This window comes from Ursus americanus, chromosome 9 (genome assembly GCF_024610735.1).
Source record: "Ursus americanus isolate L20-20 chromosome 9, mUrsAme1.1.p, whole genome shotgun sequence".
Classification (NCBI taxonomy): Eukaryota; Metazoa; Chordata; class Mammalia; order Carnivora; family Ursidae; genus Ursus; species Ursus americanus.
In genome coordinates, this window is record NC_142135.1 from 4946663 (window position 1) to 4963148 (window position 16486).

At 48.5% G+C, this 16486-nt stretch overlaps 1 protein-coding gene across 1 annotated transcript in view; it reads left to right on the forward strand.

Moving 5' to 3' along the window:
• Window positions 1–270: 270 nt before the first annotated feature.
• FAM135B (family with sequence similarity 135 member B) overlaps window positions 271–16486 on the forward strand; it is a 178952-nt gene continuing 162736 nt past the window's right edge. Inside the window, exon 1 of the mRNA XM_045812211.2 lies at window positions 271–347. Coding sequence (XP_045668167.1) covers window positions 271–347 — 77 coding nt within the window. The remainder of the gene's footprint in view (window positions 348–16486) is intronic.

The following is a 16486-nucleotide window of genomic DNA, read 5'->3' on the forward strand; positions in this document are numbered from 1 at the left end:
TAGACTGGCCCTGCTTTAGGATTAGGATAACTGGGTCCAAGTCTGGGCTTTCCAAGAGTGAGCTGAGTGACATGAAGTGCGTCTTCCTGTCTCTGTGTCTTTTCCTATAAAGAGAACCTCTGAGCAATGACATCCAGTGGACACACCATGGTCCCATTGGACAGGTACATTGGGTTCCCCTTATGGAAGCCCAGGCTTTCTGTGTTTGGCTGATGGGGTCTCAAGCTGTCAATTTCTCTCTTGTTTTTCAGGTAATGAACCAAAAAGATCATGTCTGAAGTACAAGGAACGGTTGAGTTTTCTGTAGAGCTACATAAATTTTATAATGTGGATCTCTTTCAGAGAGGGTGAGTACGCGTCACTGTATCTGTCGGTGTGTGTATGCATATACGGTGGGCCCTTGACCAACACGGGTTTGAGCTGCGCAGGTCCAGTTGTACGTGGATTTTTAAAGATAGCATAGCACTGTGGATGTCATTTCTCTTCCCTAGGATTTGCTGAATAACGTGTTCTTTCCTCTAGCTTACTTTAGAGTAAGAATACAGTGCATAATACATTCAACATACAAAATATGTGTACTTGACTGATTATGTGATCAGTAAGGCTTCTGGTCATCAGTAGGCTAGTAGTAGTTAAGTTTTTGCAGAGTCCAAAGTCCTATGTGATTTTCGACTATGTGGGTGTGGGTGGGTGCCTCGAACCCCACCGTTGTTCAAGGGTCCTGTGTGTGTGTGTGTGTGTGTGTGTGTGTGTGTGTGTGTGTGTGTTTCTCCTGGCAAGAAGTAGAGGTGGTAAGGACAGGTGGTAGGACAGTTTGGATTAATGAGGAAAGTATTTTCATTATTTTTCCTGCCAAGTGGAACATCCGAACATTTAGCGCGGTTGAAAATCACCCATATATTGACAGACTTGAGAATGCTAATTTCTCTCCTCCCTCCTGCACTTCCGTCTGCCTTCTCTCTTCTGGGCTGTTTTTCCCAGTATGTAGGTACATCAGTCAGTTTTAAAGGGAAGTAGATTCATCAGAAATGAAGCTTGCTTGTGTAGCTCTGAGAAAAAGGGGTCTGCACGATCAATATTGGGAGAAGCCATCTCCCCAAAACTGCATGTCATAAGACCCATGCCTAGATATCTCAAGACCTGAAAACTTGCGATGTCCTCTTTACATACAGAATTAAAATGTAGTTGCTTGCGGTATTGGAGGGTGTGTTCTGAATTTGGTATTTTAGACGCGTGATCTCAGTAGGTCTTCAGGATAAACTTCCGTCTCAGGGTCACCGCAAATATTAACAACATGGAACGGTTCTGAGAAGTAGCTGGTCCCGCGGCAGGAGATCCGTGTACTCCCAGTGGCGGCCGCTGCTTTCCTGGGTTACAGACCAGGAAACCTAAGTTCACAGAAACTGAATTTGTGATAGGCTCCAGTTAACAGAGAGAAACAGGAGGTATCCGTGTTGTGGAAAACTGACCTCCATGCTTCAGAGCCAGAATGTAACTCCAATCCAGAGTTGGGGAGAAAGAGGAACAATAGTTTTATTGCTGTGCGGGGCCAAGGAGGTGGCAGCCACCCATGGCCTTCAAAGATCTGCAGGAGGAGGGACTGGGCCACTTTATTGGGAAATACAGGATCTGGCTGGTTTCAACAGGAATTGTGGATGAGCTGCCAGCATCCTCCTCAGTCATGGGTCCTTCTCAGGGCTGTACCCAGTTCCTGAAACGCCGGTCTAAGAAGGGAGGAGGGGAGGTTTGCGGTAGAGAGGAAGAAGGGTACTTTAGAATTGAGCTTTGCTGAAGCATCAGTGCGGCCATTTTGATTTTGGTTCAACTTTATGGTTTTAAGCGGTTCCATCTGTTGGTTGGTTTTTGCTCCATAACGAACCACCTTGCTGAACCGTAGTGGCTTCAAACAGCAGCTTTCCATTTTGCTCCTGATTCTGGGGGCAGGTAGTTTGCGCTGGGCTCCAACTGCGTGGTTCTGCTCAGCTGGCATGGGCCTGGCTGCCCTCACCGCGGGCTGCGCCAGGACTGGGCCCTCGGCTGGGACGCGGCAGAGAAGCCCTACAAGCAGGAGAGAAAACACACACAAGGAGCTGCTAGCTAGCCTTAGACTCGCAGAGGGGGGTTTCCGTGGCCTCCTGCTGGCCAAAGCCAAGTGCAAGGACAGGCTGGATTCAGGGTGGAGAAGTAGAGACCAGCTCACACTTGTGCCGTCTGCTGCCCAGGTCAGTCTCCAGTTTCCAAAGGATGGTTCTGAAGTTCATGCTTCCAGTGCCTCTTGTATATGACGGCCCCTGGTTACATAAGGGGAAATTCGGTGGCCTGGGCATTTTGGTAGGTGACCTGAAAGAGGCGGTGAGGGGCACAGGGAATGATCCTGGGACCAGCTATGTTCCAGGGACCGGGGCGGGGGGGGGCACACGAGGGGTTCTGATGGGTTTCTGGAGCTGAGTTTTGAGGAGGCAAAGCTCTGTGCATCGTCCAGGAGTTTATCGCCATCAGTCTGCCCCTCCTCACTTGAGCAGAAGTTGTGCAGTGTGGTGAGAAGAGTCTGGGGTTGGGGCCTCCTGAGTCTTGGTTTGGTTGCTGCTTCCTGGAGCCCCTTTGTACCTTCCCCTGTTCTGCTGTTCAGGTTCAAGAATGCCATGTGTCCATCATAGTGTTAGACACTTCTGATTATTTCCTAAAGCCTCATCACCAACCATAGGTGAGTGACAGTATCTTTATTTTGCCTGATGGGTAACTTGGGATCAGGGTGGTGGAACTGTCCGTAGCCCTAACAGCAGACTGGGGATCTGGGGCTCAGTTGCTTGTTTCCTGTTATGTAAGCCTGTACTCCAAAGTGGGCTGCCTTCTCCCCAGGGCTGCACAAAACATCCATCAAGATGTGGGGAGAAAGTATTAAAACTTCCACTTATAATTGTTCTCCTCAAAAATCAGAGAGAAATCAAACTCCCTTAATAATCAGAATCCGGACCGACCCTGGAAATCTTTGGTGTCCACACGGCACACAGTCGTGAGTTCCACTCAGTAACTCTGGCACCAAATAAAAGAGGGCGTCCCACAGCACAGAGGACTTGATGACATCACCTCACGGGGCAAATACCACAGTTTGTGACTGGGCAGTTATGCACATCCGTAAACTGTCATAAAATAGCAAGTGGCTTACAAGCAAATATGGTAAAACAATCATGAACTGAAGGTACTATTACTAATGAAAGCATAGCAAACAGCAGGAAATGGCAGAACCACATTGGTCTGCTCCCGCACAGGCCTGTTCACATACACACTGAGACGGAATGACAAGCTGATCAGATTCAAAAATAGGAAGACTGAGAAATTTGAACTTATTTAAACAACTTATTTGATACATGGGTTTGTAACCATAATTCTTCATGATACACCTTATCCTGATGGTCTTCTGGGTCTTCCGGTATTGAGTAAGTCTTGTATGAAATCGTCACCATTCGCAGGACATTTCAAGGCGCACATCCAGAACTTGGAAGAGGGCCCTGCGCAGTTGGTTAAGGAGTTCACAAGACGAGTGTGGAAACCATGACTCACTCAGCCAGCCCAAGATCCTCTAAGCCTGTGTGTTTTGGGGAGTCTTCTTATGTAGCCGTGCTCACCACGGAAGTCTAATATGTAACTAGACTAAATTAAAAACAGAACATCGAATTACTGTAACAGGCATATTTTTAGTAAGAGCAAAAAGGTTATGTGTTCCTTTAATATAAAAAGTAATTTTTAAAACATGGATTATTACATTCCTTATCTTTTGAAAGATCCTTTTCTGTACTTACAATGTGTATTGCAAGGAGTATGCAATCGTAAGGGTATGGGATTATAAATAAATATACGTATATTGGGGTTGCATGCTTAAAGATGTTTTTACTGTAGTTATGAAATTATTGACCATTGGTGACCATGGGTCTAGTGGAACAAGGGCTCTCACAAATTCCTTCCAGCTCTTCATGCCAGCCCTTCATGGTGTTGGTACCTTGATGTGGATGAAGGCATAATCTTCTGATCAAAAATGCTTGCGGTGGGCTTCATAGCAGCCATGCCCATGAATATGGGCATCATTTGGATGAAGGCAGTCAGACCTCTTAGGGGGATGGAGTGGGTTCTTAGATCTCTAGAGCCCTGTCAGCAGTAAGACCTTGAAGTTCAGAGTCCCCAGTCCCTTGGGTCCGGCCTGAAGAGAGCCGTGGATAGGCTAGGTGCAGGACCAGCCAGGATTCTGCATCTTCCAGAGGGGTGCCCGACAGGTGGGGTCCATGCTGCTCGATCACCAAGGGTTTTCCTGCTCCGAATCCCACAGGAGCCATGTTCATAGAGAGATGTCGTGACTTTACCCAGCAAACACTCCATGGGGAAGTGATGACTGTAATCCAAGCCTAGCAGGCGAGGTGCACCCCGGGTGAAAGAAAATGGAGGATTTCCACGTATCATAAAGAAAAGGAAGGCTGCGTTTCAGGAGGCTGGCCCATTTTTGGGTGCGAGGATGTGCTCCAAAGGTTCTTGAGAGGTAGAAATTACTTAGGGGTTGCAAAAGAAGGAACGTGTCCTTCCTCAGACTAAACTTGACTGTGGGCATCCACGTTCCAACAGTTTCTCCAGATAATGTGACATGCCCCTTGCACCTCCATCCTGATGTCCCAGATCATCACCGCCCGTTCTGGCCAGGTAGACACCCCCTCTTGATTCCTTGTGAGATGCTGAGTCAGAACCACGTGGATGCAGAACTGAGGATACTGCGTGAGATTCTGCCCCGATCAGGGATTGCTTGCTTCTAGCACGCTTACGTTCGTGGATGGTTTTTCTAGTCCCAGGATGCATATTGCCTTTTGGTGATGTTTGCTGTGAGCAAACAGTCAACTTGCATTTATTCAAAGTCTATATTGTCCGAAGCAAATTCTCCAAGGAAAAGCATCTCGTGAAACCAGTCGACAAGCATTGTGAATTGTCAACCCGTGCTTGGCAGCAAGACTCATCCTAACAAAAAGGGCAGGGGCAGGGAGCCAGGCACTGGGGAGCCAAGCTTGGAGGTCAGACCTGAATGTGAAGCCACACTCTGCCACTTGTAGGCTCTGAGAGCGTGAAAATGTCCCTTTAAAACACTCTGAGCCACCATTTTGTCACCTGTACAATAGTGATGACTGTATCACGGGGTAATCGGAAGTCTTATGGTATTAACCGCATGAAGTAACGTATGCAGAGCAGCTGGCGTGGTGTCTGGTATCTAGCACATGCCGTCTAAATTGTCAGTACTGCTAACAACGACGTGACCACCTTGCTTTCCTGTTTACAGCCCTCCAGCCTGCCCATGCTCTCACCTAGCTTAGTGTTCAGAACCCAAACGGTTTGACCTTAAACTTCTGTGCTTTATTGTCTGTGCTCAGATCGTTCTTGACCCTCCTCCTTTCAAGGGCATATCTACCTTGAGAGTTCTACCCTATTAAGTTCTAGCTTAAATGTAATCTCCTGTCCAGACTCTTTTTTACCGATATATATCTACTGTATTCAGCCCAGTTTATAGGAATCCTTCATTCCCATATTTTTAAAAGCCTGCCTCTCCTGTGTTTTATTCCGCCATCCACTGACACAGTCCTCACTATAAACCCTAGTCAACATACTCTACAGTGATGGGCTCTAGAAACGCGAAGATGACAGATTCTGCCCTCAGAGTGTTTACCGGCCAATGGGGGAGGCAGATGCACACAGGAAATGACCACGGTGTGGGCTAAGTTCTGTGACAAAGACAGGCTTCCGATGCTAGGAGGAGCAACAGCAGGGGGAAGCCAGTCTGTGGGCAGAGTCAGAAAAGGCGTCCCAGGAAAAGATCACACAGAACGGTCTCTTGAAAGGTGGGTGGGAGTCAGCCGCGCAGGGGACCTGGAAGGGCAGGACCACAGAATGGCTTAGTGGTGTCAGGAAGCAGAGCCCACCAGAAGGCCACGGGAAATTGAAGTGTAAGAAGGAGGGAGTGGAGGGTCACTGAACTTATCGCAGCCTGTCTCTTGTTAGACTGGTAGTTATAGGGAAGTTAATGTCAGTGCCACAGATGTTCTGAGATGGCAGTGGTGGGGGACAGAGTCGGGCTGCGGAAGGGAGGAGCGGTAATGTCTTGTCTGGCTTTGTCTTCTTGTCAAGTGGCTTGAGGCTCCCTAAGGGTAAGGACCTGATCTTACCGGACTTTATATGGCCTGTGCCCGGCCTGCCACGGAGCCTGGCATCTCCTAAGAGATCCATGACAGCTGGTGTAATTTTCTACTTCTTTGACAACTTCCTGCAACTCAGATGGGGGTCACATGGGTCTTTATTAAATGATGCCAACAATGAGAAAACAGTTCCTGATTCCTAACGAACCGTTTACATCAGTGCATCTCAGAGTGTGGCCCGCGGGCAGCAGCGTCTCCATTCACTGCTGTTGGAGCTGCAGAATCTTGGCCGTGTCCCAGACCTACCGAGTCCAAATTGCTGCTCATGAGGCTTCACAGGTTCCCCAGCTGAGCCTGATGAACAGCACAGGAAGTTTCTATGACAGCATCCACCTAGGCTGTGTGCCACAGTCATCTGCAGAGCAGGAAAATCCACCCTCCAGGCTACTTAGATTTCTAGGGTGGGACCCCGGGCACCAGCACTTGTCAAGTTTCCCAGGGAGTTCCCAGGTGGAGAATGGCTGGGCTAGGACCACATGCTGAGTCACCTCGGCCTTGCTTGGAGACCTCTTCTTCCAAAGAGAAGAGACCCAGGTCCCTTTCTTCTTAGCAGGACTGTGGCATCTCCCCTTCCCCAGGAGAAGACGGGACCTTGCCTCCCTTTGCACACACATGCGTCCTGCTCAAGAGCCCATGGAGATTCCGTGTTAGCTTTCCAGTGTGGATTCCGGGAGCCAGAAAGCAGAAGGGAAGGTCTTACTTCATTTATAACACTTTTCTCATAAGGAGATACTTAGGTGATCAAGTATAAAGTACACAAGTATAAACCCCCCACTACATGAATATTCGTAGTCATCAGTTTATTAAGAGCTCATTGATACTTATTTAAGAGCACGTGAGCCTTCATTCCCAATATCGTTCACTGAAAGGGAGCCAACGTTTGTCCTTGAAAATGTATTCCAATTTCATTTTAAATCTTAAACCAGACAGAGCTCTCCATCAAACTGGCTTCTTTCTGAGCGAAGGTTTCCCCTGACGTTGGGATTCATCTCCTGGCCTTTCCTACACGCCTTCTCTACAATCTCACCTAGAAGATTTTCTGCCCCGAGGTTTCAGATAATTACAGATACATTCTGTCCTACCGACAGAATAGTTGCACAGAAAGACCTACAATCAGGATTATCAGATCTGATGTCTAAGGTCAGACACTCATGGAACTATTAGGATTGAAATCCCCTTTGGACAAACTCACCTGCCTTTTCTCTACCAGAGTGAAAATGGTTGAGTCGTAAGTCAAGGGATTCCTGAAAGAAAATGCCACTTGTGTTTATGCCTCGACGTCCCCATCACAGCCTAATGGCCAGTGACAGCCAGCTCCCTGTGAAATGAGTTAACCAGCCCTGATGTGCCTTAATAGACTCAGAAATACAATTATCTTTGCTTGCCAGAGATCAATTAATTGATTTGTCTGATTCTGTCAGAAACAATCCTTTTCTTCACTTCTCTTATTAAAATATGTTGTGATCCTTTTCATTCATTCCCTCACTTTTGAAAGGGAGTAGGGATTAGAAACGGTTGAGAGCCCCATTGGATGTCCAGCTTTGCCGGGTGAGGAGAGGCCAGGATGGCTCTGGGGGGCAGGGCACATTTGAACCCACCGGTGACTATCTCCAGGGTCTTGGCAGTAGTGCATTTGCTGCCGAGACAGAGCGTGCGCCCTGATGAATGGCCGGTGGGTCCAATTTTCACAGCACAGAAACCATGGCTCTAATGCACCATTTCAGGCCCATGGCTTTCCACGTGTGCAAACACACAGGTTCCCTTTACTTTTGTATAAGTCAGTGTGATTCAGGATTTTTATCACTCAGAGTGAAGGGTTCCATCTTGCTCGGGGAATGTGGGTCAGCTCCACGGTCTCTAAGAATTTAAATTCCATAGTTGTGGTTTTAATAACCATTTGATCTCTCCCTCCCTGTAAAAAGGCATTATTAGAATTATTCCTATAATGGTTACTCATGTATTTATGTAGTTGGCCATCCTGGATTATTTTTCTAGCAAATCCTCATTGCTGTCAACAATGGTCCTGTCCCATTTTTCCTTCTTTTACCTTTGAATCTGTGACTTTCTGAGCCTGCTGCTTTAAGCCTTTTATCCTCTTAAGCCCTGGCTGAGGACTGGCTCGGCAGGTCTGGGAGGAAGAGACCCTTCCAGGGGGCTCGGCGCTGCCTGTGGAGATTAACATGCTTCTGGTGAGCTCAGAGCCGCCCATGGGGGAATCAGAGGTGAGGCAGAAGCCCTGGGCAGTGCGGCCCTTTCTAGTTTTGAACTCAAAGTGGTTCTTGTGAAGGCCTCTCAGGGAAGGGAAAGGCCTCTGGTCGCGAAGGTGATTGAGGGAAAGGACCGCAGATACAGATCTTGATTCGGATCCTGTTTTTTCTGTTATTAGCCAGGTGTCCGTGGGCAAGTCGCTAACCTTTGGCCTCTGTTTCTTCACTGGTTTTGCAGGATCATATTAGAAGCCAGTGAGGTGATATTTGTAAAGCTCCTGGTTAAACTGAGGTCACGACCTTGCAGGGCTAGTCAAGATGGCCCGAAACGGACCGCTGATCTGGTGGGTGACTTGGGTGTCCCTGCCTGTGTTTTAAGCAGCTGCTTTAATAGTCACCACAACTAATCCCCCAGGAAGAGGGGAAGGCTTCTTGGTTTTAAAATTGTTTTTAGGGCCACCTGGGTGGCTCAGTCGGTTAAGCGTCTGACTTCGGCTTGGGTCATGATCTCAGGGTCCTGGGATGGAGCCCTGTATGCAGCCACGTAACATCGGGCTCCCTGCTCAGTGGGGAGTCTGCTCCTCCCTCTCCGTCTGTCCTTCCCCCTGCTCGTGCGTGCTCTCTCTTTCTCTCAAAGAAATAGATAAAATCTTAAAAAAAAATTTTTTTTTAAGTTGCCAGTGGAAAACCTAGTGGACACCATGCTGGTTCGGATTGGCCTCACTGTGGGAAACCTTGCGTCCTGTTCTTTACCTCATACTTGGGACCTCCAGAAAGAAAATGCCACCATTCTTTTTGTTTCCGGCCTTATTGAGATATCATTGACTTGTAACATCATGTAACCCTAAGGTGTACATGTGCTGGCTGATTCGGCCGATGTGTCTATTGTGAAAGGATCACAGTAAGGTTAGTTAACGCACCCATCACCCCCTGTAGTTGCCTCTGTGTGTCTGTGTATGTGTGTGTGGTGAGCACATGTAAGTTTACTCTTTTATCAACTTCCAATGCACAATACATTTCTAAAGAAGTAATTGCTTTGTGGACTCTTGTGAAATATAGTCAATAGAGATAGACTAAATTGCAGATGTTTCTTTTCTAGAAGGTTCTTTGAATGGATCTTGAGTCAGAGTAGATGGTATAAGGGAGTAAGTTCCTTAATGGCTCTTGTTTGGTTTCATTGGTTATCCAATATTACTCAAAAGCAATTTTTATTTTTTTTTTTTTATTTTTATTTTTTTAAAGATTTTATTTATTTATTCAACAGAGATAGAGACAGCCAGTGAGAGAGGGAACACAAGCAGGGGGAGTGGGAGAGGAAGAAGCAGGCTCCTAGCAGAGGAGCCTGATGTGGGGCTCGATCCCATAACGCCAGGATCACGCCCTGAGCTGAAGGCAGGCGCTTAACCGCAGTGCCACTCAGGCGCCCCAATCAAAAGCAATTTTTAAATGCATTTATTTTATTTTTTTATAATAATTTTTTATTATATTATGTTAGTCACCATACAGTACATCCCTAGATTTTGATGTAAAGTTCCATGATTCATTACTTGCGTATAACACCCAGTGCTCCATGCATTTAATCAGATTTCCTCACACACATAGGCACAAATAAGGTAATTTTGCCTAGTGAAGGAATCATGGTGACATTTATGTCTTTTTTTTAATAATAATTTTTTATTTAGTCACCATACAGTACATCCCTAGTTTTTGATGTAAAGTTCCATGATTCATTGTTTGCGTATAACCCAGCGCTCCATGCAATACGTGCCCTCCTTACTACTCATCACCAGCCTAGCCCATTCCCCCACCCCCCTCCCCTCTGAAGCCCGAAGTTTGTTTCCCAGAGTCCATAGTCTCTCATGGTTCACTCCCCCTTCTGATTACCCCCCCTTTCTTCTTCCCTTTCTTCTCCTACCGATCTTCCTACTTCTTATGTTCCATAAATGAGTGAAACCATATGATAATTGTCCTTCTCTGCTTGACTTATTTCGCTTAGCATAATCTGCTCCAGACCCGTCCATGTTGCAGCAAATGTTGAGAAATCGTTCTTTTTGATGGCTGAGTAATATTCCATTGTATATTTATATCTTGTACTTCTCCTAATTTTCCACACTACACATATTTCTTTTATAATCAAAATTCCTTCCCACCTTCCCTCTCCATGTCCCCTCCCCCTCCCTCTCCTTCCCTCCCCTTCCCTGTCCCTTCACCTCTTCCTTTCCCTCCCTCCCCCATCCCCTTCCTCCTCTTCTTCCTCTCCTTCCTCGCCCCTCTGCCCTGTCTCCCTCTCCCTTCCTGTCCCCCTCCCTCTCTCCCCTCCCAGGGTCCCTCCCTCCCCTCTTCCTCCCTATAATCCTCCCTCCTTTCTTCCTCCCCTTGTCCCCCTTCCTCTCCCTCCTTCGCCTTCCCTGTCCCTTTCTCCCTTCCCTATCCTCCTCCTCTCCCTCTCCCTCCTTTTCCCTCCCCCTCTTGCTCTCCCCCTCTTTCCCTCCCTCCCTTCCTCTTCTTTCACTGAGCAAATACTATTTTATATGCACACGTGTTTTCCTTTGCAAAAATGTAGTAGACCAGTTTGTTCTCTATTTTTTCTCTTTTCCTGTTGGGAACACTTCCTGTAACCCTGTGCATTCCTTTACAACATGCATAATAGCCGCAAAGGATTCCCTTACAGCGTTCAACCATAATTTACTTAACCGGTGCTCTCTTCTTGGACATGGTCTTATTTTTAAAAAATATTAGAATGTATTTTATTGTTGAGAATTTGTCATGACATTTTTTTAAAATTAGGAAATGTTTCACGCTTGATAGGAAAAACCAATTACCCTGAAAATGACTAAATTTTGCTGCTTCTCATGCTTTTAAGTCCCTGATAATGTTGATGGAGGTTAATACCGTGGTTGACCAAGCACTTTTATTATCCAACAAGGGGAGGAAGGACATGACTTTCAGCCTAACAGTCCTCACTCTCAGATCTCTGTTCCATCTCGTCCGGAACCCCTGTGAAAGGCGCAGTCTGCAGCTCCAAGGACTTCAGCCCTGACTTGGGGGCTCCGTGGACTCGGGCAGTAGATCTCCACCCCTTCCGTGTGAGGAGCTCTTAGGAGCCGCAGAAGTCTGAACAGCGCCCCTCCAGCCAATGCCGGGGTCTCCATGGCTCCACCGGCCCCATGTGCTGACATCAGGTCTCTGAAGTTCCTGTTGGAGGACTTGCAGGAAAAGGAGAGTCACCAGTCGACAGCTGGCCCTTTCCCGCTCTTCCTAAAAATAGGCTGATCTTTGTGCTAGCCAGCACACTCTGTGTTCCCTAAACGGGTGAAATTCTCGGCTTTCTTTGAAAAACTCTCTTTCATTTCATTTGATGAAACCATCTCTTGAATTCTGTCTCAACCCACTAGAGTCAACCAGAATTTCACTGGAGAAGAAAATTTAAAAATTCTGTATCGCTACAAATAACCTCTCATAATCCCATAATTTGATGGGGAGTGTTATCCGTCCATTGCGAGGACGCAGAGGCTCACGTAGGCTCAGCGGCTGCTTGGGTTCACACGCTTGGCCAGTGGCCAGAGAGAGGGGTTCTCTCGGGGTGCCTGGACCTCAGAGTCTGGGCATTCCGTCTGTACCCCACCAGGCATGTTTGTTTCCCTGGGGCCGGACTGGGTGTTCCGATGTTGTGAGGTCTGTGTCACTGCTTCCATAAATACTCTACTTGGAACAACAGAACTACGGAGTACTGCTGTCAAGGGGAAATCAGGCTCAGACTTGCTTTCCTTGCTGCCCGCTACCCGCCTGCATCTCTTCCGTGCATAATGAGAGGATGATATACGGGGAATTCAATCCTCCTGGCCAATGAGGGTCAGGCAGGAGGGGCACTTTCTCAACCAAGCGTATTCACACCTCCATGACAAACGTTCTTCCCCGAAATAGAACCTTCACAGATGAGCATTTGCTCCCCCATTTTCTTACCCACTAGAACTTTCCCTAAGTCATCCTCCTCAAGAGGAAATATGTGGCGTCCCTCCCATGGAGTTCCCATTCACATCCCTCCTAGTGAAGCAAATCGGTGTCATCTCCTGTTCCTCTGTTTATGCATTTATTAACTCGTTAATTTACTCATTCGGGGGACACTGAGCTCTAGTTTTCCTCAGCGCTGCCCTAGGAACTCTGGCAGAACAAGGAGAAAGACAGAGACATGAACTCAGGTTGTCTGCAGTGGGCTGCGGGAGTCAGAGATGCAAGCCAAGAGAGCGATGTCCCCAACGGGAAAGCAGAGCTCAAACAAGGGTGCCCCCCCCTCACCCGAGGGGCATCAGGACAGGTTACCTGCAAAAGGGGGCTCACCAGGCTCATAAAGACTGGGAGGGGGCCCCAGGCATTGAGATCCCCATGTGCAAAGGCCCAGAAATGAAAACGCATGGCATCTCCTGGAAAGTACCACGGTATTCAAGACGGCTGCGTAGAGGTGGTCTTTTCCATAGAGTGGGAGGGGGTGTTAGCCCTGGTCATCGTGACGGGCAGATTTGCTGTGTCCTGGCGACGGATGGCACCTTGTAGCTGAGGGAGGGCTAGGGGACAGTTGAAGGAAGGACATTATGGATTGCGGGGACTATAGAAATGCCTCTTTGGAGGGAAAGAGGAGGATACTTGGGCTGGGGAAAATGATGACGGTGGTGAGGCTAGCTCAGAGGAGAACACTTGGGTGATGCTGAAGCAATGGAATTGGAGAATTGGGGCTTTTACATAACGTGGAGGGGAGAGAGGAGCTGCCGTGGAAATCAGCTGTTCCCCTGGGTGAATTAGTAGATGAAGCCGAGGTAGGGGGGGACTGGGCAGTCAGGGTAGATGTCATGAGTCCACAGTCCAGAGGCCACAAGGGAGCGGAGTCCGAGGACAGGCAGATATCTAGGGATTCATCAGCTCAGGGATGTTCAGTGACTTGTGACACTTTGTGAGCTCAGACCGTGTGTAAGGAGCTTTAGGACCTCAGTTAACGTGGTGCTATTGACTGCTCTATGAGTTAGGTATTATTACTTTCATCTTCCAGATGGGTAAACTGAGGCCCAGAGATATACCTGGTGATCCCACAGCAGAGCCAGGGTTTGAATTCATGTCTGTCTGTCTGCAAAGCCAGGATGATCAACACTGTTCTGTATTTGTTGGCAAGGCAGATGCCAAGAGAAAAATCACCATTTCAATACATTTGAAGGTGGAGAAACATGCAAAAGTGTCTGAGCTCAAGCTGTCGAGGAGGTGTCAGAAGCACCAGAAGAGAGGAGAAATCGCTGACGGGAAGAAATGCGAGAGCCTGAAGGAGGGAGCATCTCCAGGCTCGCATGTTGCGGAGGGATCAAAGGGTGTGGGGACCCAGACTATCTTGAATTTGGCCTCAGGTGGTCAAGGTTCACCTTCATCAGAGTAGTTTGGATGGTGGGAGCATGGAGCCAGAGAGGCTGGTACGCAGACAGGTGTGAACTGGCCCTGCAGAGGAAAATCTCCCCAACTACCGGGGAGAGAGGACTCCTGACTTGGGCTTTGCTATTCAGTGTGATCAAGAAAAGTAGAGCCGCTGGGCGTGGCCATTCCCCACCTGCTGCCCTCTTTGGGCTGATGCTGCTGGGAGCAGAGGGTACCGAGAGGGCCCCTGGGGCAGGCAGAGTGCATACCAAGGAGCTGGAACTGTTTCTTGTGGGGTTGGTGCAGGGGTGGGGGGTGAGGATGGGATGTTGGAAGCAGGTAAGTGATCAGATTTGGATCAGAACGTCATTCGGCTGGAGTGTAGGGCAGAGATTGTAGCCGGAGGACCAGTGTCTGCTTGCTGGAGGGTTGGCAGACATATATTTGAATTCATAGTTACTGGGGGAGGTTACTTATATGAACGGGGTGGTGATGACGCAGGAGACATTTACCGAGCCGCGTGACAAAGAGGTTTCTTACCGCACTCCAAATCCTATTGATGAGCGATTTCTAAGGTTTGTATAAAGCACAAATCCCACCACGGATCTCTGTCTTCCCATGGCTTAGTGAGCTGTAGAACCGTAAGAAACAGTCATGAAATGGAACCAGAGTGCTTTATTTATAGCTGGGTTGGTTCCTAAGACTCTCCCAGTGCAGGGTACTGAGCAAACAGATCGGGCAGGGAGGGTTAGGCATAAGCGTGGAGGCCAAGGTGGGATTGCTTCCTGTCTCTCCCCACTCCAGCAGAGAGAAATCTTTAGACTCAAGTGTTTAGAGGTAGCAGGGAGGGAGAGGAGAAGGAGAGAAGATGAATGAATGTTTGGGTCCCAGGAGGGGCCCAGGGTCCATCGGCTGAGCTGTAGTTACTGAAAACAAGGAACGCACTGCAGGTAGAAGACTGTATGGTTCTTGATATGTAAGGCGAAGTAACCCCGCCCTTTATTAAAATGCATCCCATTCATTGTCACATTGTCACTGCTTCTCTGAGGACACTCACTTCCCAGGCCATCCAGTCCCCTGGGTTTAAATGCCATCCGTGTGTCACTGGCTCCCTCGTTGATGTCATCAACCTCTTCCCTCTTCCAGACTTCAGACTTGCCCAGCATGAGTGGGACTCATTATCATCTCGCTGTCCAAAGGACACCCAGACCAAATGCCTGGTCTCCCACCCTCCCTCCCAAACCCCTTCCGTCAGTCACCCCACCTCAGTTAATGGCAACTCCGTCCTCTGGTTGTGGAGATTAACATCAGAGAGCAATTCTCAGCTTCTCTCTGCCTCCCACCTCATGTCACTGCAGCCAGAGATCCTGTTGGCTCTGCCTTCAAAATGCATCCAGAAGATGACATTTGTCACCCCTACTGCAAATGCCCCGGTCAAGCCACCATCTGTCCCGTCTGAATTTATACAATTGTCTTCCCTGTCTGGTCTCCCTGAGGCCGCCCTTCGCCATCCCTGGTCCCCCACAATATAGAGGCCTGACGGTCCTTCTAAAGTGATGCTCCTTTGCTCCAGCTCTCCAAGAGCTCTTCAGTTTTCTGTGAATGGAGCCAGAGTCCGTGGGACGGATACTTATTCTCCCCTCTTTCATGTCCTGCCTGCCACAGAGGGGTCTCTGTAGCTCCTTGATTGTGCCGGACATGATCCTGCAGTACAACCTTTGTGCTGGCTGTTCCTAGTGTCTGGAATGTTCTTCCCTTCACTCTTTCAAAGCACTGCTGCAAGTCCCCTCCCGTAGCGGATGCTGTGACCTGCTGCCTGGGGACCTCTAGCCGTGTGGCTGGGCACCTGCTGCCCGGGGGTCTCTAGCTGTCCAGCTGGTTACACGCTGCTGGGCACCTGCAGCTGGGTCCCTCCTCAGGAGGGTTACATCCACAGGAAGTCTCCACCTTGCCCAAAGTTGCATGCAACCCCTCCCCCTGCTCTGGGGCTGTTGACATCCTGTGGCTGGTTGATGAGCGCTGCAAAGGTCTGTCCCCCTTGCCCTGATCAGGGGCATCTCTGATGGACCATCCCAGGTTCTGGGCTGGCCATGGTTTGACCGAATCTCCTGTTGCACTTACAGCTCCATCCATCTCTCCCGCCCTCCAGTCCTACCTTCCTCGCTCCCCCATGGGGGTGTTCCTGAGATCATGCCTCAACATGCAGATCTCCAACTCAGAGACTCTTCATCAGGTCTGCCTGATGAAACACGGATTTGTACAGTACAGTGCTGTAAATGTATTTTCCCTTCCTTTTTTTTATAAAATATTTTTTATGTATTAATCAGAGAGAGAGAACACGAGCTGGCGGGAGGGGCGGAGGGAGAAGCAGACTCCCCCCTGAGCAGGGATCCCCATGTGAGGCTCAATCCCGGGAGCCTGGATCCCAACCTGAGCCCAAGGCAGAGGCTTCACTGACTGAGCCACCCAGGCACCCATTTTCTTAATGATGTTATTAATAATATTTTCTTTTTCTCTGGCTTGCTTTATTCTCAGAGTGCTGTCTATAATACATGTAACATACACCATATGTGTTCAGCCACTGTGTTATCAGGAAGGCTTCCAGTCAACACTGGGCTGCTGGCAGTTAGTTTTAGCAGAAGTCGTAAGTAGCAGGTGGATTTTCGA